General features: G+C 54.6%; 1 protein-coding gene across 6 annotated transcripts in view; it reads left to right on the forward strand.

The window, feature by feature from the left end:
* Positions 1-25,472, forward strand: part of LOC144949278 (transcription factor 12-like) — a 245,543-nt gene that overhangs the window by 123,699 nt on the left and 96,372 nt on the right. For 5 of the 6 annotated variants that reach the window (XM_078879208.1, XM_078879212.1, XM_078879213.1 and 2 more), the window contains exon 6: positions 14,219-14,319. In XM_078879208.1, coding sequence (XP_078735334.1) covers positions 14,219-14,319 — 101 coding nt within the window. The remainder of the gene's footprint in view (positions 1-14,218; positions 14,320-25,472) is intronic. The other variant, XM_078879211.1, reaches the window with a different exon arrangement.

Genomic DNA, 25,472 nt, shown 5'->3' on the forward strand with positions numbered 1-25,472 from the left:
TTATTTTTAGCTTTGGGGAGCGTTTTATGACCAAACAGGCAAGCCCCAGTGTCAAGAGACCTCAGACAAAGAGACGGACACTTCTGCGAGTATAAGCAAGTTTTTTTGAGATTGTGTGAATTTTAATGAGGCTTCCCCTAGTGTTTACTTGGCCTTAAGACATACGTTGAATGCGTTGTTCGTCAGCAGTCCTCTCGTCAACCGTCACGCGAACTCCGGTCCTCCTCGTAGCAGCGGCGGCTTTTGGCTGCTCGCCATCGAACAAAGATGGTGGTCACCGCGTCGCGCGGCGCTTTCAGATGCGCTTCTGCGGCCGTCTGGAACGCTCTTCCTTCCGATATTAGGATTTCACTGGAGCTACGCACTTTAAAATCATCTAGATTCAAAAGTTATTTCTTTAGAACGGCTTTTTGTGTTTAGTTTGCTGTCCTTCCCTTGCACCTCCGAATAGCACGGTTGGCTACGGACGGTGCGATAAAAGTTCAACATTCATACACATACAAAGACCCCCGTATAGCCTTCACGGACTGTTGGGGCAAGTGCTGTTAGCATGCACCTATGAAGGTCGGCACAGCACACGAGAGGGTGGGTGGCCAGCACCACACCCAGCCCCCTTTGTCTCCCTAGTGGCGATGTTTTACACACTGCGCCAGGTACTCATTTGAGGCTCAGTCGACCTCGGAGAGGCCCAGAACTGGGTGTGGGCCGGGAATCGAACTCGGGTCGCTGGGTTCGTAGTGGAGCGCGCTAACCGTTACACTGCTGCTCCCCACATACATACATTGCTCTCTGGAAAAAGACAGCCGGGGTGACGTGTTCACCACACACACATACCCTTCACCCGGAGTGTCCTGCATGCTGCGGGCTTAATAGGTGCTCGCTGACAGCACTTCCCCCGGGAGTCTGACCGAGCTGACGAGGGACATGTTTGTGGTCGTGCGAGCGATGTCGGTGGGTTGGTAATCACAGACGGCACGCAACGCTGCGTTCCAAAGAGCAAAGTGGGCTGATGCAAGGACCATCCATTTGCGCGGTTGGCTATGTACGGTGCAAAATAAGTTGAGCATACATTCAAAGAGACACACAGATACTTGCGTCAATGTGTGATTTTAATTGAAATGTAACGCCACCTGTTTTGATGCTTTTGTTATCGTGTTGCACCTGTGCTCAAATGTGTGCCCTTGTGCCACTGAAGCATCGTGGGTAAGCGTCCGTACCGAACCAAACGGGACGCAATCAGCTGCGGTAAAATTCGTTTAGGAAAGCAGAATAGATCCCTGTGCAAGCGCTGGACAACACTAACTCGTGGGCACCACTGTTTGCGAGCGTGCGTTCCTCTGTTTACTTCATCGCTCGGTGCAACCTTGGCAAGTTAGCAAGGCCTCCTTGACAAGTCTTCTGGGTCTCACCCTGCCCGCGATTCCAGCGCTCCCCACGATCTTGAACCACGGGTTCTCCCGATGCTACAGCGGGCGTCCCCTGATGTGGGCTTATCTACCACGGGGGATCTCTGTTTTGGTCATGGCGTGCTCCCCGAGCCACAGCTCGCATTGCCGCGGTTGATTCGGTCTGCCCACGGGTCAATGTGCCACAGTTCTCTCCGCCACGGCGTCTGCTCTGCCACGGCTTCTTGTTGCCGGGGCTCCCTTTGGCCGTGGGACTGCCTGTCAGCGCGTCTCACCGGGGACATCTCCCCCCCCCACACCAGGAACTGAGCCCTCGCCTGCCTCCCCCCAACTCCCTTCCTCCCGTCTTGCCCGTCAGCGTTTCTAAACCCCCCCACGTGACCTCTGACCTTTTGCCGAAAAGCAGACACTTAAATTGATTGATCTCCTTTTTCTGCTGCCACACAATGGGCACCCTGACAAACAGCAACAAAATAAATCTGCAAGCCTTTTTCCGAACGCTTTTCTTCTCCCAGTACCACAATAAAAGAGGAAAATGATAATCATGATCGTTGTCGTCATGTGCCGCAATCTTTTCTGCCAGGTTCTTTTCTTGCGTTGAAGAGAAAGGGTTACCAGGGTTTTTGGGATGTGCTGTGTACACAGAATTAATTAGACCGTGGAGAAAGCGACACTAAACACACACTTAAAATTTGGGCCATCAAATTTATTACGTAAATGGCTCATTAATTGTTACGGCGTTCGTAAATTCATATTGCGTCGGCATCACCGGGGGCTGCCTTGCCAATGCGATTCTGTGTGATATTGATTTTTTTTTTTAACCTAGTTCAAAGGGGGAGAGTTAAACAAAAAAAATCCGAAAAGAACGGCATGAAAATAAAGAAAACGGCCCGCAAATAACGCAAAGGTGACTTAGAGAAGCGGCCATTAAATCACTTGAGCGTGTGCAAAGCCGATTTCCTGACAGCAAAGCAATCGAAACGCCTCGACGGCGTCCCCCGGTAACATTGCCGCGCCACGGACGCCGCAAAGCTTTGGTCACCAATTAGCGCGGCCATCGGCCATCGATCTGTTGCTGCCCTCTGCAGATGCGGCACACAAGGTCGATCTTTAAAGCCTTCCTCCCCCGTTGTCGCGGTTGTCTTCCTGGACTGGCCCCTGCACCCATCGTTGCTCCAGATAGGAGTTCTTGAGTCAGCGTGGCCGTAGCTCTACTTGTGGTTGGTGGCTGGGATAAACTAAAACGATAAACAATTTTTTTTATTTGACCAAGTAAGGCCCTACGGACCTACAGAGATATTTTTGTTTCAGAAGTGACCTGGCCGTCACATATGATAGCTCAACGAAGTGGCTTATTGTGTGGACACTTATAGCAGCCAAACACTGTGAACGCACGTGGGTTCTACATGCGGAGGTAAACACCGGAGGAACCGGAGAGGCGTGCAGATGCCCTCCCCGATACCTACTTGCTGTACTGCCCCCTCAAGGCACGCCGTTGTGTGCGATTATCATAAAAAAATATCACTTGGGCCCATCAAAGGTTTGGGCAGCAACGAACCAAACCTGGACATTCACAGCGTTGCAGGACAAAAATTGTCCTTTAACACGTGTACAAAGGCACGCTTAAACAAGCAAACTAGATCTGCTTCTCAGAGTAATGTTTGAAAGTCAGTGACTGCGTGACAAAGGGTATTACTCTCCTTCCCCCCCCCCTCCCCCTTAATTCAAATTTGAAAATGAATGGGATTTTTTTCTCTTTCGATTTTTAACGGTTACCCGCACATTCGCGCCGCAATTATGGGCGCGGTGAAAGGCGGTGTCACCGGTGCGCGGGCGTCAGCGGCACCCGGACGGGCCTCATTACGGCCGCTTTTAGGATGATGAATGGCCCCGCGCGGGCAGCCACAGCAGCAGCAGCAGCGCTGCTCGTTAGCAACGAGACAAAGGCGGTCGGTCCGTGGCTGAGTCCGTTGAACGCCGAGGGGTTTGAAGCAAACGCTGCCCCCTCCCTCGCAGACTTCCCGCGCTCACCCTTGCGTCGCAACCCACACGTCCCGTCCCCCGCCCCCCCCCCCCGCCAATCCTCGTGCGCCACTTCACATGGCGCTCACAATGGCCCCCGTCTGACCGAACTCCGCCGCCACTCCTCGTGGGCCCGCTTGCTTGCCCCAGGCCCTCCTCGGGTTTATTTTTTTCCGCCCGATCTTCGGTGTGCAACGGTCGTTTTTTTTTTGTCTGCCCCGGTGAAAGGGGACGAGCGAGCGTTGGGTATGAAAAGAGGGGGTGCGGGGTTGGATCAAGGGGACGCGAGTCGTCATCGTTATCATCGTGTAGGCCTCACCATAGAGCCTCAATTTGCGGGGGTGCGGGGGGACGGTTTTCTCCTCTTAATATAAATTATCTAAAATTCCCACGTTAAATATTTTTAAAACGCCGTGAGCTGCTGTTGGGGTGAGGCTCTGCTTTTTTTTTATGGCACGTGCAGGAAGATGAACACGAACTGAACACAGTGTCACACACCTCTGTCTTCATAATCTTTGTAAATTCTCGCGTTGGTGATGCTACGGGAACGAAATTGAACTGCAGCTCTCGCATGCTGTGATAATAATGAGAAGGTATGGTCTGCCCTGCTATAAAGAAAAACGGGGCCATCTTACCTTCTCTCTCTGTAATTTTTTTGCAACAAAATCAGTATCCTTGCTTATCCTGGATAAAGCCGATGGGCTGTGAAGCTCTCTATCACAGATGTCCAGCATAGATCTCTTGCAGAGCTGATGTGGCTGTCTGCACCTTGAGTGAAGGGCTCTGGAGCTCGGGCTTGTGGATCACGCAGGGATGGGAGTCTTGAGTCGCCCATCCCGCTGCGCTCCTCTTGCGTGCCTAGGTTTTCTCTCCGGGACTCACGTTTCCCTCGACGTACAGAAATACCGCGCTCACAACGCGGTTGGCTTAACATCCTAAGCGCACCGCTCAATTAAACCGTCTTGAAGAATCACCGAGGTTTACTTGAGGCAACGCATTTCATTTGTTCTTGCTGTCCTCGTGGATCGAACCCGGTAGGAATCATTCAACTCCCTTCATTGCCTTAGAAGGGCCCCCCCCCCTGTGTTGTACGGAAGGGATGCATCGGCGCGGACAAAACGTCATGCCTGTGCACGCGAAGTCGACTGCGGCACGAACGGCCGCGTCCGCGGCGGTGGCGTCTCTGAGCGAGCGACGTCGCCAAAAACTTTGTTCCGGCCGCGTCCCGGCGAGTGGCATGCACGCCCGCACCGCTCTCGTAACGAGAGGGGAAACCTTCGCCATTGCCGTGAGGCCCTCGAGGCTCCGACGAGCGGCGGGCACGTGCGCGGTTTGAACGAACTCCCCGCGGCAAGCCGATTTGCCACCGTTCGGTTCCGCCACGCCGCCGCCGCGCGTGCCGTTAACCCGGCGTGGCCACGTCGTGCTGTGGCTGTTTCTGAAATGAAGAATGCAAAAGAATATAAACAAGTACAGTAATCGAAAAAAAAAACGTAATCGTCAACACCAAACGCCACTTTGCCGTCTTGTCATTTGGCATCAGCGAAAAGTGGCGCTCTGCTCGCGCGGGGGGCTCCCATAGGGGCCCGCTGCTGTCCCCCCCCCCCTGCCTGTCAGCCGGCGAGCCGCTTTTGTCTCGTTTCCAGGAAATCGAGTGTGACTGGGCCCCCCTCAGGAGGGCCACGGTGGGCATGGGCGGGGGTGGGGGGACGTTTGGTTTTTAAAAATATATATATCTGCTCGGCAGCACGCTAAGTTTTTTTCGCCGGGGCGCTCCGGGTCTCAGATGGCGAGTGCCACAGAAATCCCCCCCCCCCCTGAGGTGGGAGCCGGATTGCCAGTGGCGGTCCGTCTTTCTCGCGATGCCACGTTCGCCGACTCGCGCACCGGAGGAGTTTTTTGCGAGTTGTGGTCTGCCTGCGGCGTGCTTTTCTGCTGCGATGAATTTCCACGCGATGAGCTCCACTTGGGGTTGAGCTGTCGTTTGTGGCCAGGTCGCTTCTGATAGCTCGGTGGGCCTTACCTGGTAACTTTTTGACCCCGCGCCCCTACTGGACATCGGTGAAAAATTAGCTTAATAGCTAATAAAAATAAAATAATTCTCACGACGTTTCGGCCACAACGCAAGCAGCCGTCCTCAGGTGAAGAATAGGTCTGTCGGAAAGACAGCGTCTGAATGACGCTGAATGACGCTGTCTTTCCGACAGACTTGTTCTTCACCTGAGGACGGCTGCTTGCGTTGTGGTCGAAACGTCGTGAGAATGATTTTATTTTTAATTATTTTATTATTTCTCTTCTACGTGACTTTACCGAAAGAACCAAGAAGATGAATCTCTGCAGTCACGAAAGCTTTAAATCAAAGTTTAATAGCTCATCGGGTTCCTCCGGTACAAATAAATATTCTGATTCTGTATGTTATTTGTATGTCGGTGTGCGTAAATGTGTAGTGTTTTTGTGTTGGGTATAATGTCAGCTGTGGTAGGTGTCTGTGTGTATGTGCATCTATGTAAGGCGGTCAGCGGTCGTGTAGCGGTTAGCGCTACGCTGCGCTACGAACCCGGCGGCCCGAGTTCGATTCCCGCTCACGGCCAACACCGGTGACGAATATTTTAACGGGTCCTGGGTCTCCCCTAGGTCGACTCAGCCTCAAATGAGTACCTGCTGCGGTGTGTAAACATCGCTACTCAGGAGACAAAGGCGGCTGGGTGTGGTGCTGGCCACCCACGCCCTCGTGTGCCGTGCCGGCCTTCATTGGTTATACAGGGGGTCTTTGTCTTTGTATTTTGCATGTTGTGTGTATTTGTGTGAATAGCCATGTATATTGTGTGTAGCGTTGTTTGTTGATGTTATCGTACTGCTTGTGTTTGTTGTGTGAGTGTGCGCGGGTGCTGCACACTGCCGAATTGTAAAGCATCGTAAAGTACCGTGTGAATGTGTTTGTACAATGTGTAATGTGTGTGTGCACGCGTATAAACACAGCACTTGTCCAACACTGCCTTGTGGAGCGGTGGCTGGCGCAATGGTTGTAGCATACTGCACCATGAACCCGGTGTCCGAAGTTCGATTCCCGTTCACAGCCAATAATAGTAGCAAATATCGGAACTGGTCCTGGGCCTCCACTAGGTTGACTCGGCATGGTGCTGGCCACCCACCCCCTCGTAGGTGCTCACGAACAGCACTTGCCCCAAAAGTCTGTTAAGGTTATATGGGGGATCTTTGTCTTTTGTGTAAACACAGCGCTTGTTAAACACTGCCTTTCTGCACCATTTATTTCTTTTACGGAGGCCTCAGTATGTTTTGGAGGAGCACTCTCGGTTGCAGCCCAAAGCACAGTCGCCCCTACAGGGCGATACGCCTCAGCTGTCCTGATGATCACCAATAACGCCGATATGCATTCGCATCGTTGCTGTGCCCCAGCTAAACTGTTGAATAATAACAGACGCCGCTTTACGATCATCTACGCGTGGCTAATCGAGTCTGATGTGTGCACCGGACGTGCAAATTTCACCGATCGGTGTCTTGTGCTGTGGACTGTTCCCCATGATTTGGCTTTGTTGCCCAAATGGGCCCGGAGGCACGGCGCCACCGACGCTGCTCGTTGCCGAAGTTCGCGGTTCGAAATCCAGCCGGAGGTTCCCCACCCCCGGTTATTAGCACGTATGTCTGATTCGCAAGTGGACGTTTAAACATCCCGTGCTGAAAAGAAAAAAATAAATACATTGAACAAAAACCTCGGTCGAAGAAGAGTCGGCCGTTGCGTGCCGGCGGCATGGTCAAAATTTGCCGGAGTTTAAGATAAGAATTGAAGCACGCGTCGCTTAATTGTGAATAAAGCCGCAGTTTGGCCGGATCCTGCTTCGGGACCTGGTGAGGGTAAACCCGCTGAAGTAGCGTTGGTGTGGGTGATGTCACTTGAGGCGGCACGAGCGCCACGAGCGAGCGTGCGTGCGTGCGTGTGAGCGTGCGAGCGTGCGTGCGTGCGTCCGCGTCGCTGGCTGCGTTGGCTTGCCGTGTGGGGTTTATAGCGTCAGGGCCCCATCAGGCGAGTCCAATGCACTTAATTGAATGATTGATGGCTTCCCATGCAATTTACATTCAATCTGTCAACCTGCCCGCAACGGGCGTCTGGAAAACCGAGGGTGACTCATTTTGCCGGCTCTCCGTGGCTATTTAATGCGGCGCTCAGACGCCCGTTGCAGGTGGGCATAAGGGTGCGCTTTGTGTGTGCCCGCGCACGTGTGGAGCGCACGAGCGGTGTGCTGTGCGCCCTACCGTACGCACAGCGCCGTTTGCCGCTTCGCAAATCCTTACCGTGAACTTGGAAATGCGACTGACCGAAGTGTAACGGGGTCTATTCTGTTCTTGCCTACGGCATCATATACGTTGAGGAGCCGAGTGCCGATGTCGAGGTCTGCTAGCCACGAGAGGGCTTGCTGCTCCTCCTCCGTTGAAGGAACGCCAGGCTACAACGGTTTACTATCCGTGTCCATTGTGTGGGTTGGGTGGCCACGTCGCACTGTGGCTTGTCTTTAATGCATCTCTTTAATTCTCCATGGGTCTCTGTGTATCTCTCTGGGGTGCCGCGGTGGCGAGATGTTAACTACCTCGCCTGGTATGCAGGTGGTCGTGGGTTCGATCCCGAGTCTGACGCCTGCTGCTGTATATTTGGAGTTTGCATGTTCTCCAAATCTGCCGCGCGTGAGTTGCAAAATGTCCGGAGCTTCTAAGTTAAACTGGCCGCCGTTCCAGCAATAAAAAGTGGCGGAGTGACGGACAGAGTGGTCAAACTCCCGCAAGGCCGGTGGCCATCTCTACATTGGCAGATCTAAGCCACCAGTGGAAATTCCACGTTGCTATGGAGGTGGCCGGTTTCCCCATAGGGACAACCACTGTTAGCGTCTCCCAACAGAGTGGTGCTCAAGTGGATTGGATTCGTGCTGCACTGGTTCGGCTCAGTCTCTGCCCCTTCTGGAGATCACTTCTCTCCCGACGTAGCCCCCTTTGATACGGTCTCCCGTGCACCCGTTAATCTCGTGCTATCTTTTCTCCTCTTGCATCTTTGTCTCCTTCGCTGCCCCTCGCCTCCCGTTATCTCCCCGTCTGTTAGCCGTGACGTTGTTTTGTGTCGCGCGCGACACAAAACAACGCGCGTGTCTCCTCGCCCTCAGATCCCACCTCGGCAGTCAGAGATTACCGCCTCTCCCCTGCCCCCCCCCCCGCCGTTGTAGGACAAACCCCTATCCACACGTTTCACGGCAAGCCTTATGTGGCCACGCTTGCCTCGGCTCGACGGGAAACGTGCCGGTAAACTCCACAGCTGGGATCTCTGCGATGCTGTCCCCCTGCTCCGGCGGTGGCGGCGTTGATTTCGGCCCGCTCGCGAAACGGGCGCGGTCGCCGTCATCGCCCGTCCTCCCGCCGCTCGCCCCGTCGCCCTGTCTGCCGTGTTGTACATCGTCGTCGCATATTAATGCCGTTTCCAGCGCAGATTTATCTCCAGCCGTTTGCGTCCCCTTTCATGTATTTTTCTTCCCAAGGAGAGCGGTTTAGCATATTCATTGATATGCAAATGCGCTCCTCTCTGGCTAATTTAGTGGATGGTAATGCATTTTTATCAGTCGTTTCTATTTTTGGGCGCTGCCAAGCATTCGCATTCTCGAATAAGAATTCTGTAAAAAAAAAAGTGACGAATGGTGGGAGGGGGGACAATGGGCTTGCCTGATCCCCAGCCTTTATAGGGGGGGGGCAGCAATCGCTCACGTCTCCGTCCGCACAGATGCCTGCTCTGCCTTACCGCTCTCTCGCGTGAGTGGAGAACACGCGCTCCGCCGTTCGCCCGTCCTTCCGGCCCCTCTGTCATCGTTAGCAGAATTTGGGTTAAATCATCATCATCATCATTGTCGACGAGGCCAGCACCTCTCAACTGCTGTCTTCATGACCACGCCCCCCCCTCAAACCCCCCACCCATCCCCCCTACCCCCCACCCACGATTCTCCACCTTTTCAAGGGAAGCAGCAGGGTGGCACAGCAAGAAGCTCCCGGGTTCATTTCCCGACTTTGCCGTGTGGAGTTTGTGTTCTCCACCGGTTCTGCATGGGTGTCCTACTGGTCCCCCCCCTCTCCTCTCCCGCCCCCCCATAACTAAACAAAACTTACAATGTCAGCCTCGGTTCAAATTTTTGGCACAAATCGGAAAAATTAACCACAAATTACTCACGGAGCATTCATAACCACCACCCATCCAGCGTCGCCGAGCCAGCTGTTGGGTCGCCGCGTGACACGCAGGGACAGCTGCCAGTAGGGGGACCTGCGCCGCTTGCAGACGTTTCGCTGAGTGACTGAGCGCAACTGTACAGCGTGCACGTTCGTTCGTCCGCTCGCTTTCTATTGACATGCAAAATAAGGGCACCGCTCTCCGCACGCTGCGCCTTGATGCTCGGTAAATCGCCGGAAGCTGGGAAGCTCTCTGCACTCTACCGTGGGCTTGTCGCATCGCAGAACGGCAGAGCCGTGAGAGATCCTCTTCTGCTGAGCAATGGGGTAGTGAAGCAAGTAGGTTTGTCACCCATCAGTTGTTCGTCTTCACGCACGGAAGCACACAACCGGGAGTTGGCCGAACGTCTCAAGACAAGATGCCGCTGACGCTGTTCAAAAGGAGACGCTCAGTACCGAAGTACAAGTTTAGATAATGAATGCAGCGTGCCCGCCTGATTCCACGATTCAAATAGCTCTCTCTGTATTTGGTAGCTCGGACTAATTCATACCGCGGTTGCAAGGTCTGGCCATAGTTAACAAACAAGGTGCAGAGGAGGTGATGTCATTAATAGTGATTATCGCGCACGCTGATCTTTATCACCGGACAGTGCAGATGCCCCACTCTAGATGCACGGAGCCCATCTGGGCAGAGCCTCGGCATGCATTAGTCGTGCATTTGATGTAAGCAAGCACTTTGTAATTAAGGCTAACTCTCGGAGGACCAGGCTAAATTTGCCCCGGGGCTGTGTGGCGTTTTGTCAGCTCGTGAATCTAAAGGTCTCCTGCAGTTGTGGCATTGCGGCTATAGTCCGGCCGTAGCTACCGCCCCGCTGCTACATCTCTGCAACCTCCGGCATCAGCAGCAGCAGCAGCAGGCAGCAAATTTAGGCTGCAGGCAAAGCGTGCGCTGCCCGTTTTGCACTGGCCCGACTCGTTCCGCATCGTCCAACCGTTCCACGGGCCCCACGGGCGTGGAGGATGGGCAGCGCGTGTGCGCCTCGCCGGCGCGTGCCGTGCGTCTGGCCCAGAGTGACGGCGGCAGTGCGTCTCGCATTCCTCGCAGCCAGCCGGTAATTTGGAGTCTAGACGGACGGCCCCGGCAGCGCACGCACGCACGCGGTTTGCTCATCTCGACAGCGGGGCCTGTCGCCCGTCTCCGCCCGCGGCGGCGGCGCCCGCCAATTAACTGGAGCCGCGCGACGACCCCCTTTTGCACGTCGGGCCAGAGGGGCGAGTGCAGCGGCAGAAGAGACAGGAGGCGAAAGGTGCGGCCCATGTCATTGATATCTCTCGCACCGGCTGCGCGATATCTCTCGCACCGGCTGCGCGAGATATCAACGTCGGGGGCCCGCCGTACCTCTGCCCCCTCTCGAGGGCATTCGTGCCGACTCTTCCGCGCTCAGTCCGCAGACGTCTTGCAAGAGACAGGAACGCCTGCGCTTGAACCCCCCCCCCCACCACCACCCGCGGACCTGCCGACCGACTCTCACTGCAGTGAACCCATGCCATCGTTTCGACCGTCGCGCCGGGACATGGGAATGGAGCCGGCGGACCCTCTGGATCGCGAGTGTCCAGCGCCGCTGTCCACTAAACCCACGGCAGCTCCCCCACAGCGGAGTGTTCGCCGAAGCCGCGCTCGTGTCGTTTGGGCCGCCCTCCTTCTCCAGCAGATGTCGAGGCTGCCCTGGTTACCGTCATTCGCGAAATGCGGTATACATCTTTGTGCTCTGCGAAGTGTCTGGGAGATTTGAATATAATTTTCAGGAGAGTCCTGCTGGTGATGTGAGGCTATTCGGGTGTTGTTGCGCAGAGAGCCTGGGGAAAAGCCACACACGTACGAGTGGGAAGCACTCGGTGATCGCACGAGCAGGTCTGACATGTACCGTACTTGCTGTACTGCATTCTGACAGGCCACCGCCTCACTGGCCAGCTGCTGGGAGTCATTGACCTCGTCCTTGTGTCGCTTGTGCGCAGTTTATTTATTATTTGAAGGTGTGTGTGTGTATATTATGCTGGTAGGAACCTCCTGGTTACACCAGCCCACAGGGGATTATTGTGTCCGTCGTGCAGGGAGGGGCTGGGTGGGGAGGGGATGGTGGGGAGGGGCTCGGTGGGGAGGGTGGGGAGGGGAGGGTGGGGAGGGGCTGGGTGGGGAGGGGCTGGGTGGGGAGGGTGGGGAGGGGCTGGGTGGGGAGGGTGGGGAGGGGCTGGTTGGGGAGGGGCTGGTCACCCCGTGGTGCCCTTATAAAACTCAACGTTTAACCTACTCACGCCGGCTTGTGCCCGCCCTCACAGTCGGCCATATTTGTGGAATACACCATGCCGCCGTGGACGTTCCTACCAGCTCCCTCCGCAGGAATGTGTTCTATATATGTGTATGTATGTACAGAACATGGTGTGTGTACATATATGTGTGTGTGTACCGGTGCCACAGAGGTTAGCGCGCTGCGCTATGCACCCTGTGACTTGAATTTCATTCCTGGCCACGGCCAACACCAGTTACGATTATCTGGCCCGATCCTAGGCCTCCTCTAGGCCGATTCAGCCTCAAATGAGTATCTGGAGTGCTGTGTAAAGATTGCCACTAGGGAGACAAAGGTGGTTAGGCGAGGTGCTGCCCACCCACCCCCTCTTGTGCTATGCTGGCCTTCATAGGTGCTCGCGAACAGCATTTGCCCCAGGTTTGTAACACAAAGTTCTTATACCATTTGCATACACAGATGTCCTGTTGTGAGACATGCAGAGCATGTGTGGCCGTCTGGAACGCTCTTCCTTCCGATATTAAGAAGCCACCAGACCTCTGCCCTTTTCGATTGAGAACTCATTTTTTTCGAACTGCTTTTGGTGTTTCGTGTTGTTGCCCTCCCCCCCCCCCCGGACCTCCGATTAGCACGGTTAGCTACGTACGGCGCGAAAGAAGTTCAATGTACATGCTTACGTACGCACACAGCACGAGTAGTGCCTGGCCCGGCGCGCTCACAACCCTTGCACCACCCCTCCCTCTGCGTGTATAAAACGCCGAGGGGATCCACGTCGACATTTGCCTTGCCTTAATTTTTTCGACTCGGTTGACCCTGAAAAAAAAAACCCGCATTGCGTAACTTTTAGTCGTGGCAGCCCATCGGCAACTTGGTTCCCATGAGGTCAGCCTGTGCATTATGCCTTGGCTGCCATGCACACACACAAACACCGAGGCAGTGTTAATAAACTTGAACTAAAACAATGTTTTATTTTTCCAGGTAAGGCCCCACTGAGTTACGTAGCTCTCTTTCTAGAAGCGGCCCGGCCGTCACAAACGATAGCTCGACGAAGTGGCTTCTCATCACGTTGAAATTTATAGTAGCAGCCATATACTCGGAATGCACGTTGATTCTAAATGTGGAGGGAAAAACCGGAGGAGCCGGAGAAAAATCCTTGCGACCTCGGGGAGAGAGAGACACAGGTGTCAGGGTCGGGATGGAACCCACGACCTCCTGTATACCAGGCGAGGTAGTTAACATCTCACCACAGTTATCATGCAGGGCTGCCCAGAGGTTTCCGGGGGGGCGGGCGCGGGTGGCCCTTGTTCACGATCCACTTGCCCATGGCGGGGCCCTCTTTCCTGTGAGGCCTGGAGCTCTACATTGCTCCCTAGTGCTGCCCTTCCCTCTGGGCAGCCCTGTTGCCATGTGTCCAGGCACACGGCCGCTGAGCCGCTCGCATTGTCGTGCTGAGCAGACCTGGACAGCATAGGCCAACGTTGCAGCCGTCCTCTGTCGAATGTGGACCGTGGCGTGGTGTTGGCCAGGCGGCTCGGAGGGACGATAAACACCGGGTCTGACCACCAAGCCGGCACCACGGAGATCCTGAGTTCAAATGGAGCAGCTACCCACGATGAAAAACTTTTATTCTGTGTTTACTTGGAGGAGACAGCGCTGGAAAGGAGGCGAATTGTCCTAGAAACAGGATCTTCAGAGGCGCGTTCCCACGCTTTAGTTTAGCCTGCGTGCAGACGGAACCATTGGGAAATTTTCCATCAAACTGAGATATTTGCCGTCCTGCATGCACGCGTATGTATGCTCATCGGAGTTATGGGGGAAGGACAACAAACTAAGCACAAAAAGCAGTTCTCAAGAAATGTGTTTTCAATCTAGATGATTTAAAAGTGCATTGCTCCAGTGGCCTTCTAATGTTGTAAGGAAGAGCGTTCCAGACGGCCGTAGAAGCGCATCTGAAAGTGCGCGATGCGGTGACCGCCTTTGTTTGATGGTTAGCCAAAAGACGATGCGCGGAAGAGCGGAGTTCGCGTGGTGGTTTCTGCTCCTTGACGAGAACAGCGAGGCGTTGCGGTTTGTTTGTGGCAAGCGTGTGCACGCGCACTCATTTGTGTTTTTCCGACATCAAACTACTGTGGCGTAACTTTACAAGGCTTTTACCCGCTTTGCTCATATATATATGCAGGCTGTCGATATAAGGCCTCGGGCTTATTGAGTACCGTCCCTGCGACTTCTCTCCGTGGCCTAACGTCTGCGCTCTGCTCTGATCCTCTCCGCCAGCAGGGAAAGCAGCGGCGGCAGCGGCGGCGGCGGCGTCGGAGGAGCGGGGATCGACGTTCTCCCCCTACAGCCGGGAGCCCAGCAGCATCCAGTGCCACCCGGTGAGTCGCTCGTACCCCCCCCTCCCGCCATGCACGTGTGCACGTGCGCGTGTGCGCGTGTTAACGGCAGCACCGGGAGAGACAAAGACGGCCCGACATGTTGCTAGCCCCCACCCTACTGGACATGTGTGAAAAAGAGCTTCACAGCTCATCGGATTCCTCCAGTCTGAATACTCATTCTGGTGACGGTAATGGAGGGGTGTGATGCGCTGTGAACCCCGTGACTTTTGAGATGTGCTTGCCGACCGTCCACACTTTGAGTGTTAGATGATGTCATCAGAGATGATGTCATCAGAAAATGTGATGTCATCAGAGATGATGATGTCATCAGAGATGATGTCATCAGAGATGATGGGACCTGGGTCGACCCGCCCGGTGGCAACGTGTGAATATCGGCGCGGGGGAGATGCCGGTGACCAGACATGTGCCGGCCGCACCACCGCACTGTGTGCCAGACGAATCCCCAGCAAGTGTTCCCCGAGCCTCGGTTTCCTCTCGCATCGCCGAATTGCGGACTTGCGCCACCCACGCCAGCGTGTCCGACGCTTCGCTGCGATGTTGTTGTCGTTTTCAATAAAAGGTAGCGGGTTTCCCCCCCACACCCCACCCCACCCCCCTCTCGTTAAAGAGCTGCACGTAGCTGCGCGGAAGGAGAGGGCCATTTTGGAATGTCGTTGGTTGACATCGTTGATGAGTTGGGGGTGGAGAAAGGGGCTGCTCCCAGTGGGACTCGGAGGTTCTTCTGGGTCAAAGCCAGGAGTCAAATTATTCGCTGGGAAATTTGATCACCCGCGAGGGCGGTGTCAGGGAGGGGACCCATGCTGATCCTCACGCTGTTGCCAGGGCACAGGGCGGAGATTGGCACCGTTGGCTACGTACGGTGCGAAAGAAGTTCTACTTACGGGCGTGCTGCGTGCGGGCGTGTGTCCACGCGCAAGCAGCTGCGGTGGCGGGCGAAGGCCGGCCGTAAGGTTTTGTCTACAAAATGCGTAAACTACGCGGACATTACAGTTGTGTGTCTTCTCTTGTTAGCATCTGTCGCAGATGTTTATGCTTTGCGTATCTAATCACAAAGTATCGTTTTTGTAAAAGGTAAAGACACGCCAAGTTGCAGCGCTGCAATTGCTCGCTGACGCCATTGCTGGCCGTTGACCCTCTACCCCCACCTTGACCAACTCGCACTCACCAACGCGGTGAAGTGTGGTCAGCGAACCGTGAGAAGGCCGTCATCCAGCAGTAGATTGACAAAAGGCTGTACACGTTAAAGGAAATTGATTGCCACGCCACTGTTGACCGAAGGACTTCCACTGTAGAGGGACCATTTAGAGGGTTAGTCTTGCCCTTACTCTTTGGTTCTTTCGGTAAAGGTCACGTAGGTGAAAAGAAAAAGAAGAATAGAGAATAGAAAGCAATTATTTATTTATTATTTATTCTTATTTTTTCTTTTCACCTACGTGACTTTACCGAAAGAACCAAAGAGTATGGATCCTTGCAGTCACGAAAACTTAAAATCTAGGATAGTTTTGCCCTTCTCTTCCACACTGGTCAGATGTCTTCAGAGGGGATAGAAACACCCACGTTGTACCTTCACCACACACATGTTGCCACCGTGACTCGCCGCCCGGCCGTTGTGCAACGGGACAGCTGTGGAAAAGAGCTTCATAGCTCATCGGATTCCTCCGGCATAAATTAATATTCTGATTCTTGAAAAGTCCATCGTTGTTTTTTTTTAGCACTGGTATTTGTTTGGTCACTTAATTTGGTCGTACGTTTATTTTTCCCTATTTGGCTAGTTTGACTCATGTTTAGTGTCCTGTGCGATATTGAACAATATGGGGTGGAGTGGTGGCGCTGTACTTAGCGCACTGTACAGCGAACCCAGTCCTGGGTCACACACTTTTATCACCCTGCACTGACCAGCGTGGTGAAGTACGGTCAGCTTGAAATGCAATCTGAACATATCTGGGGCATTTTATTTACAGAATAAACTTCACTCTAGACGATCTGAAAAGGTCTTGTCTGGAAACTTGGACGATGTCCTGGCTGGGGGAGGGTTGCCACTGGTGCCAAACACGGGAAGTTCTACAAGAGATGTGATAAAGGCGGGCAGCGCTGCGACATTTAAAACCGTGATTCACTTGGGACGTACTCGTTGCGGGGTCAAAACAGTACTAGTATCCTTTATTTAACCAGGAGATGAACATCCTTGAACCTTTGAGACACATGGAACATTGCATATTTTGCAAGGGCACGTTACAGTATCCGCTCTTTGCAGTGGCCGTACAAAGCACCCACAATTACGACGTCATTCGTGGTCTGCGCGAGAACGCGCTGCAATATCGCGCGCTAAATGCACTGTGTGCGTGGGGGGGGTGGGAGCCTGGGGTCAGTGGGGGGTGGGGGCCTCGGGTGATCAAGCGCAGAGAGCCGCGGGGCCGCCTGCACCACAATGCGTAAGCGATACGGCTCGCCAGCCCGCCCAGCTCCCTTTCGTTTCGCGTGCCAAGCCCAGGGCTCGCTGACGCACGCACGAACACGCACACGCACACGCACGCACACGCACGCACACACACGCACACACGCACACACGCACACACGCGCACACACGCACGCACGCGCGCACACGAAAGCACACGCGCGCGCCACCGTTGTCCACGGCGCCTCGCAGAACGTGGAATGCGTTGCGGCGGGGGTTGCCGTTAGGCTCGGGGCTCCCGGCGGCCGCCCTTCTGTGTTGCGTCGTGGGCTGCTCGCGCGGGCGACGCTCGCGAGCCTCCTCGCCGTCTTTGGTTGTACCGTACTGCGGCGCAACGTGCTCCTCTCCGCGGTTGCCGACGGGCCGGAGGGTGGCGGCTCCCTGGGCAGAAGTGGGGCCACCACAGAACTGTGGCCGCAGCTTTTCCACTGGGTCCGAGAGAGCCATTTTAAGGCAATTGGGTTTGCTCATTTCCCGTTTACAGCCCGGAGCCACGGTTGGGGAAATTCCACATTCCTATGGCAGGGGGTGAGTAGCGATAGGGCAACCGCTGTTGACTTCCTCCCCGCAAGAGTGGTACTCATTTTATTGGTCCCCCCTCCGGAGATGATGATTGTTTGAGTCGACCCCCAGGCAGGATTTGAACTCGCAACCTCGTGAGTGCGAGCCGCTTGCTCGCCCGCCCTGCCACCGATTCACCCGGCCTGACTTCCTCTACCCGCTTTGATAATCGCTTTGGCCAATGTTTAAATGTTTTTCCTTTACAGTTCTCGCAAGTCACGCTTCGACGCGTGTGTGTGCCTTCACCCTCGTTCGTCAGCCTGGAGCACTTTTCCAATCCCGGGTTTTTTTGGTTTCCATTACTGGATGGCTAAAGTGTGAGTATTTATGATTAATCTAGCCCTTCCCCCCCCCCCCACAACGGGGGGAGAGACTTCTTGTGGTGGATCAACCAATCGGTGCCTTTAGAGGCCTCGGTCTGTTGTCTTGCAAGGGTCTGCCCTGCGCAAATGTGTCACTTTCCCGTAAGCTGCACAGCTTTGGTCACACTCGGCCGTGCCGACTATGCCGGCACAGCCGAGTGTGACCAAATTAAGTCCCAGGTTGAGTTTGATGCATCGTTGTGTTTCTTGTGCAGCAATTACAGTATGGAGCGGGTAGAAACTAGAGAGAACTCTGGGTACAGCTATGGCAGTTGTGACCCCCACCTTGGCTCGAGATACTTCGAGAAAGTGATTGTTCCAGAAGGGTTTAGGTACAGGATAGAGAAGCTCTTGGGGTGGAGATTACCGCAGTGGCGAGATGTTAACTACGTGGCCTGGTATGCAGGAGGTCGTGGGTTCGATCCCGACCCTGACGCCTGTTGTATATTTGGATTTTGCGTCTCTCTCTCTCCCCGTGGCTGCGTGGATTTTTCTCCGGGTCCTCCGGTTTTTCCCTCCACATTTAGAATCATGCATTTAGAGTATTTGGACGCTCTACATGTCTACACCATAAGCCACTTCTTTGAGCTATCATTTGTGGCCAGGTCGCTTCTGAAAAAGAGCTAAATAGCTCAACGGGCCTTACCTGGTAAAATAAAAAGTGTAATCGTTTAGTTTATTTGCTGTGGTTATCCCACTGCGCTATTAACCTGGCCACATGGGTTCGATTCTCGCGCACCGCTAATCTCAGTGGAAAGCGATATCGGAACAGGACTGCACGAACCCGCAACTGACCAGCTCGGTGAGGTACACTCACGCACAGGCCACGAATCGTCACCGCGGCATGAGCTCTGGCCATGGTCACGTAGTTTATTATTCCGAGATGTATCTTTCGGAACCAACGCGGCGGGAATAATGTCCCCCCGCGGGAATAATGTCCCCCCGCGGGGAGCCGTTTTCGCGGCGATCGTTGGTCGAGAGGACCCCTGCCAAAGTTTTGACGTTCGCCTCCGAGGTGCGGAGCGGTCCCCCACCTGGGTGGGGCACTGAGCCTCCCCCCCCCCCCTCGGGGGATTTTTTTGTTCCCCACCTCCGTCTCTGTGATCGTCGCTTTGTAAACTGGGGTTTCGGGACGGGAGGGGTTGAGTTGTAATAAAAACGAAACAAACATTCTCCGAAGGGCCGCAGATCCTCTCCCAACAGTTCACCTCGTCTGCTTCGTGTTCCTGCTCGAGACCTCCCCCCCCCCAAGCTCCACCATCACCCCCCTCTCCTCCCCTGCTCACTCCCCCGGCCACTGTGCCTGCACTTTTTAAAATGTGGATTTACGAGCGAGAGAGTGTGGTTGTCTAGAATGCTGGCAATGTCCGTGCCCCGTGGTGGTGGGGGGGCGTGATGCGGTCGGGTCGGGTGGTGGTGGTGGGAGTAGGGTGGTGGTGGTGGGAGTAGAGTGGTGGTGGTGGGAGTAGGGTGGTGGTGGGAGTAGGGTGGTGGTGGTGGTGGGAGTAGGGTGGTGGTGGTGGGAGTAGGGTGGTGGTGGTGGTGGTAGGGTGGTGGTGGTGGTGGTGGTGGGAGTAGGGTGGTGGTGGTGGGAGTAGGGTGGTGGTGGTGGGAGTTAGGGTGGTGGTGGTGGGAGTGGGGTGGTGGTGGTGGTGGGAGTGGGGTGGTGGTGGTGGTGGGAGTGGGGTGGTGGTGGTGGGAGTAGGGTGGTGGTGGTGGGAATAGGGTGGTGGGAGTTAGGGTGGTGGTGGTGGGAGTAGGGTGGTGGTGGTGGTGGGAGTAGGGTGGTGGTGGTGGTGGTGGTGGGAGTAGGGTGGTGGTGGTGGTGGGAGTAGGGTGGTGGTGGTGGTGGGAGTAGGGTGGTGGTGGTGGTGGGAGTAGGGTGGTGGTGGGAGTAGGGTGGTGGTGGTGGTGGGAGTAGGGTGGTAGTGGTGGTGGGAGTAGGGTGGTGGTGGTGGGAGTAGGGTGGTGGTGGTGGGAGTAGGGTGGTGGTGGTGGGAGTTAGGGTGGTGGTGGTGGGAGTAGGGTGGTGGTGGTGGTGGGAGTAGGGTGGTGGTGGTGGTGGGAGTAGGGTGGTGGTGGTGGGAGTAGGGTGGTGGTGGTGGTGGGAGTAGGGTGGTGGTGGTGGTGGGAGTAGGGTGGTGGTGGTGGGAGTAGGGTGGTGGTGGTGGGAGTAGGGTGGTGGTGGTGGGAGTAGGGTGGTGGTGGTGGTGGGAGTAGGGTGGTGGTGGTGGTGGTGGGAGTAGGGTGGTGGTGGTGATGGGAGTAGGGTGGTGGTGGTGGGAGTAGGGTGGTGGTGGTGGTGGGAGTAGGGTGGTGGTGGTGGTGGGAGTAGGGTGGTGGTGGTGGTGGGAGTAGGGTGGAGGTGGTGGTGGGAGTAGGGTGGTGGTGGTGGTGGGAGTAGGGTGGTGGTGGTGGTGGTGGTGGGAGTAGGGTGGTGGTGGGAGTAGGGTGGTGGTGGTGGTGGGAGTAGGGTGGTGGTGGTGCGAGTAGGGTGGTGGTGGGAGTAGGGTGGTGGTGGTGGTGGGAGTAGGGTGGTGGTGGTGGTGGTGGGAGTAGGGTGGTGGTGGGAGTAGGGTGGTGGTGGTGGTGGGAGTAGAGTGCTGGTGGTGGTGGGTGGTGGTGGTGGGAGTAGGGTGGTGGTGGTGGTGGCAACGTCTGCGCGTTCTGTTTTTGCTGTTTAAAGATGAAGCCTACGCTGGGCTTCGGCCTCCAGCAGAACGCTCGTTAAAAGTTCAACTTGATTTAAACGTTCAGAATTAACTTTGTTAGCGTTGAAAAAGAATGGGGGGCGGAGAGGGGGAAGTGTATATTTGTTTCAATTCAATAATATTCTTTATTTAGATCCATGGGGAACCCATTGTGCTTTGTGATACAATACTTCTTTTAGAAGGCGCAGCCCGTGGGACGAGTACAGAGAAGAGAGTTGTTGTTGTGCCGCTTGTGGGCGAAGTTCAAATTCATGGTCCGGGATGTGATACCAACAATGGGCCAGCCAACTGAAATGACGTCGCGTGCGGTATTATTTCACCCGAATTTGCCGCGGGGAATTGGGTCTTGTTTATTCTATTTGCCCAGAATGCTCCACGACGGGGCACCAACCCACAACCCTCCCCCCCCCCCACATCGGCTGCGAGTGGCCAGCCAGCTCTGTCCGCTGTGGGATTACCAATGTGGCCTGGGTCCTCCGCTAAGGATGAGTCCAGAACCTCGTAGCAGTGAAACCCTCCCGAGCCGACCCACATCTGCAAGTCGCAGGGTGCGGTTCCCGTTCATCGCTGAATCTCGGAACGCGCGAGTGGTTCCAGCGATAGTGTTATTTGGGGAGGCTTAGCGCCGTTGTTTTTTTAAAAAGACATTTTACTCACCGCAGAGAACCGTAGCGACACGACCGCACGCAACGATAGCCGGCGTCAAACTGTGCCGCACGTCCTTCTCGCGTGGCCTTGTGCGAGCCTCGGTACGTCTTTGCCGACTTGAAGACGTACCGATGAAGTGATTTTATACGTTACCTTTTATTCCCCTTCGGACGTCTTTCTTGTGTACATCATCGGAATGGGAAAGGGTGAACAGATCGTTTTACCGCTGACATCTATCAAACAACGGTGGCTGCAGCAGCAGCAGCAGCGTGAACGATGACCCAGGCGAGGTTTTTCGCGGTCCATACGGAACTCCTCTTCTCTGCGCGCTCTACCGTCCGTATCCCTTCACACCCTCACTCCCCCCCCACGTCTTTGTTGATAAGATGAGTTCAACCACACTTACATTAAAAGTGGGAATATCACCTTCGTTGTTTTGAATACAAAATGTACTCGGTAGAAGTAGTTTATTATTTTGCGCGTGAATCGCAATTCCCTTCGAGAGCTCCTGTTGCGCTGGAGGAACGGCGGTAATTTCGCTGTTTTCAAGTTTTAACCGCGGACGGTTTTTGATCGTTTGACATTTGTTCTTCAACATTGGCAAGCGGGGTTCTCTCTCTCTCGCTCCTCTCTCTCTCTCTCGCTCTCTCTTGAGGATTGCACTCAACTTCGATGTACTGTAATGAGAAATCAATTTTGGGAAGGGATTTTAAAAAAACTGTGGATTTTTTTTGAAAATGCAAGAATTTCGGGCCGTAGTGGTGTTTTTATTAGCAGCAGCAGCAGCACAAGCCATGGTGCTCTTTGGCAGAGGCAGACTTGTAGATAATGTAATCTTGCCAAGGGCCCTCTGTGTTTAAGTGGGTGGGTTGGGTGGGTGGGGGCTGTGTGGGGGGGGGATAGAGGGGTGGGGGGGGCACGAGGGGCAGATGCAATAGAGTTCTCTGAGCTCGTCTCTGGATGGTGCTAACAAAGAGCGCTTTGTACCGCGCGGGGTTTCAAGCCGCGCTGCAGAGAGCTCCTCCACCCCCCACGCCCCCACCACGCACCCATGGCCTCCTCCGTGCCCCCCTCCCACCACTTGTCCCATTTCCCCCTCTCTTTCTCTCTCTCTCTGTCCCTCCCCCACAATTCCCCAAATCTCCAGTGGCTGAACACTCCCCTGCTTGTGCCCCCCCTCGCCCTCCCTCCCCTCCTTGTATCCCATTCCCATCCCCCTCGTGCACTTTCCCTTTCAAAACGAGCCCTCCTCAGCCCCCCCATCGCTCCCTCCTAGCCACCTCTCCCCCATGACACCCCCCCCAGCCCCCCCCCCCAACACGTCTTCTTTCTTTGCTCCTGTCTGCCTCTGCTGCTGGCAGCACCAAACTGCCGAAATGTGGAGGGTAAAAAAACCGGAGGATCCGTAGAAAAATTCCACGCGACCACAGCAAGAGAGACTATGCAAACTCCAAATATACAGGCATCGGGGTCGAGCCCACGACCTCCTGTATACCAGGCGAGGTAATTAACATCTTGCCCCCGCCTCGCTGGACTTAACTTCGTCAAACATTCAGTAGGTTCACGTTTATTTTAAATCGTGAAACTGCCGTTGTAAATTTTATAGTAACCGTATTCTCCGGGTTGTAACACAGTTGCTTTGGAAAGTATGGCTCACCTCAAGCTTTGGGGTTGTTTGGAAAAAGTGTGTGTTTTATTATAGGGAGGATGAGGTGCTACGGGTAGCCGCCTTCCACGCGTGATAATGATGAACCTGCTGCTCGAACCTGGGGAGAGACTTCTGTAAGATGATTCTGAACGTCAGCGGAGTCTTCTGTCCCTGGGTGGGCAACCGACCCAGACGCGCCACGGTGGCGAGATCTTGACGACCTCGCCTGATGTACAGGACGTCGTAGATTCGATCCCGAGCCTGATGCCTCTATATTTGGAATTTGCATGTTCTACCCGTGGTCGCCTGGATTTTTCTCCGGGTCCTCCGGTTTGTCCGTCCACGTTTAGAAACGCGCGTTTAGAATGTTTGGCTGCGAAGACTTTACATGGGATAAACCACTCTGTTGAGCTGCCATTTGTGGCCTGGTCGCTTCTGAAAAAGAGCCGTATAGCTCAGTGGGCCTTACCTGGTAAAATAAGTCTATTGAAACGTGTCTTTTGGAACATTGTATTCTCTGGAATGTTGCACCTCCAACTTTTATTTTAATATACGTGGTGGGTGGGAGTGCTTTGTCTATTTTGGAGAATATGGTAAAAAGAAGACATTTAAAAAAATGATGTAGTCAGCCTTGCTATTACAGCAGTGTAGTGATGGCTTGATGCTGTCATTCCCGTACTTTTTAATATCAGCGCAGACACCGCTAGAGCGTGCTATTGCTGCACGCTTTACTGTGACTTTTAACGTTTTTTCCTCATTCATGAATTGCCAACCTCACATCGACCATGCTCAGGATACACAACCTCAGGTGCATGTGCGTGCGTGTGCTGAACTCCTTTCGCACCGCACGTAGCCAACCGCGCTCATCGGAGGTGGCAGGGGAAGGGCAACACATTGAACGCAAACAGCAGTTCTATAGAAATTAGTTTTTCAATCTGCGTGGAGGCCTTTCTTCCATGCAGCCGATTGATACCCCGGGTAAGGGGAGGAACCAGTTGTGCGTTGGTTTGCACAGCGCCTCGTCAGCCGGTAATCTCAATTCGATTCCTGGCTATGGCTGGCGTCAGCTGGCGATTGATATCCGAACCGGTCCTGGGCCACCTGTCCACCAGCCAACACCGACCAGCGTGGCGAAGTGCGGTCAGACAACCACCATGGCGGACACGGTGTGAGGAGGCCGTCATCCACGGCAGTTGGAAGTCACAACAGAGGAGCTCTTTGTTTTAGCGGGTAGAGTCGCACTTTCGAGGCGTGCACGCACGCGCACGTGTGCGCGTGTGTCACCCGTCACGGTCAATTCAGTCGCGAGGTTTCGGTTGCCCGCTGCCGATTCCGGTGGTCGATCACTTGTCCTCAAAGAGCGTCAGTCGCCGTTGTTCCGGCTGGGAAAATCCAGCGAGAGTTCTTTCGGTGGCACACTCTTCGCTCTGATCAAAGATCCCCCCCCCACCACCACCACCACCACGGCCGCCCCTCCCTCCCTCCCCCCCCCCGAACTGGCCGATTCTAAAAAAAAAAACAACAACCCACAAGACGCCCTCTGTGAATGGGGAGGTTAATTACGCGGTAAAAGCAGATGTGAGCATCTTCGTGGGTTCTTTCCAGTGGAAATGTCTCGAAATAAAGTGAAACAAAGGGGCCACGTCTGTGTGATCGATAATGACGAGAGGGAGGCATGCGCATCCTATCCGGAGGGAGCCATCAAATAGCTGCTCTGAGCATTGGACCATATGCCTTCCGCAAAGCACTGTTGCGATCTTGTTAAGCAACTGGGCTGGCTTGTAAGCGCATTTTAGCTGCAGCAAAAAATGTTCTGTATTCAAATATGAAATACACACGTGTACACGAAATTCTCAGATTTAATTTTTACGACGCTGAGTAATTACGTGCCGGGCGTCGCTGATAGATGTGACGTGCGCGTGCACGCACGCATACTGCCATCGCCACGCAAACACAGCTGCCTCCGTGGACGCGCGCGCACGTTTGTACACACCCATGCTTAAACACACAAAGATAAAGACCCCCGTGTAGCCTTAACAAACTGTTGGGGCAAGTGCTGTCATCGAACACCTATGAAGGCTGGCACGGCACACGAGCAGGGTGGGTGGCCAGCACCATGCCCAGCCACTTGCGTCTCCCCCGTGACGATGTTCACACACCGCACCAGGTACTCATTTTTAAGGATGAGTCAACCTAGGGGAGGCCCAGGACCGGTTCAGATAATGACGACTGGTGTTGGCCGTGAGCGGGAATCGAACTCGGGTCGCCGGGTTCATAGTCTGGCGCGTTAACCGCTGTGCCACCGCTCTCCGCACACACACGGCCAGCGAGCATCTTGTGTCCTCTTCACGATAAATTCTGGCAAATCGCCTGATGAAGCTGCTTGTTCTAATCACCAGCGAAACGTCACGGCGCTCAAATCGTAAATGTTGTGGGTTTACTCTGGAGCACACCGGCGTGCTGAAGTAGTGAGTAATTGGCACGCTTTGTTTACGTGGCGAACCTTACTGGCTTGCCGCGTCGGGTGGTGGTGGGTTATCGACTCATTTATATTCGTGCGATCTCACCCAAAACACCGTTACTATGAATAACATTGGTCAGGGAAACCTACGTGTTAACCTTCGTTCCTTCATTTGTTGGTAATCACACGGCGCCAAATACTCATTGAAGGACGAGTCGACCTAGAGGGGGAGGCTTAGAGCATGCTCGTGTGAAGACGACTTCGACGCACTTGTCTTGAGATGGTT

Source organism: Lampetra fluviatilis, chromosome 53 (assembly GCF_964198595.1).
Source record: "Lampetra fluviatilis chromosome 53, kcLamFluv1.1, whole genome shotgun sequence".
Lineage (NCBI taxonomy): Eukaryota > Metazoa > Chordata > Hyperoartia > Petromyzontiformes > Petromyzontidae > Lampetra > Lampetra fluviatilis.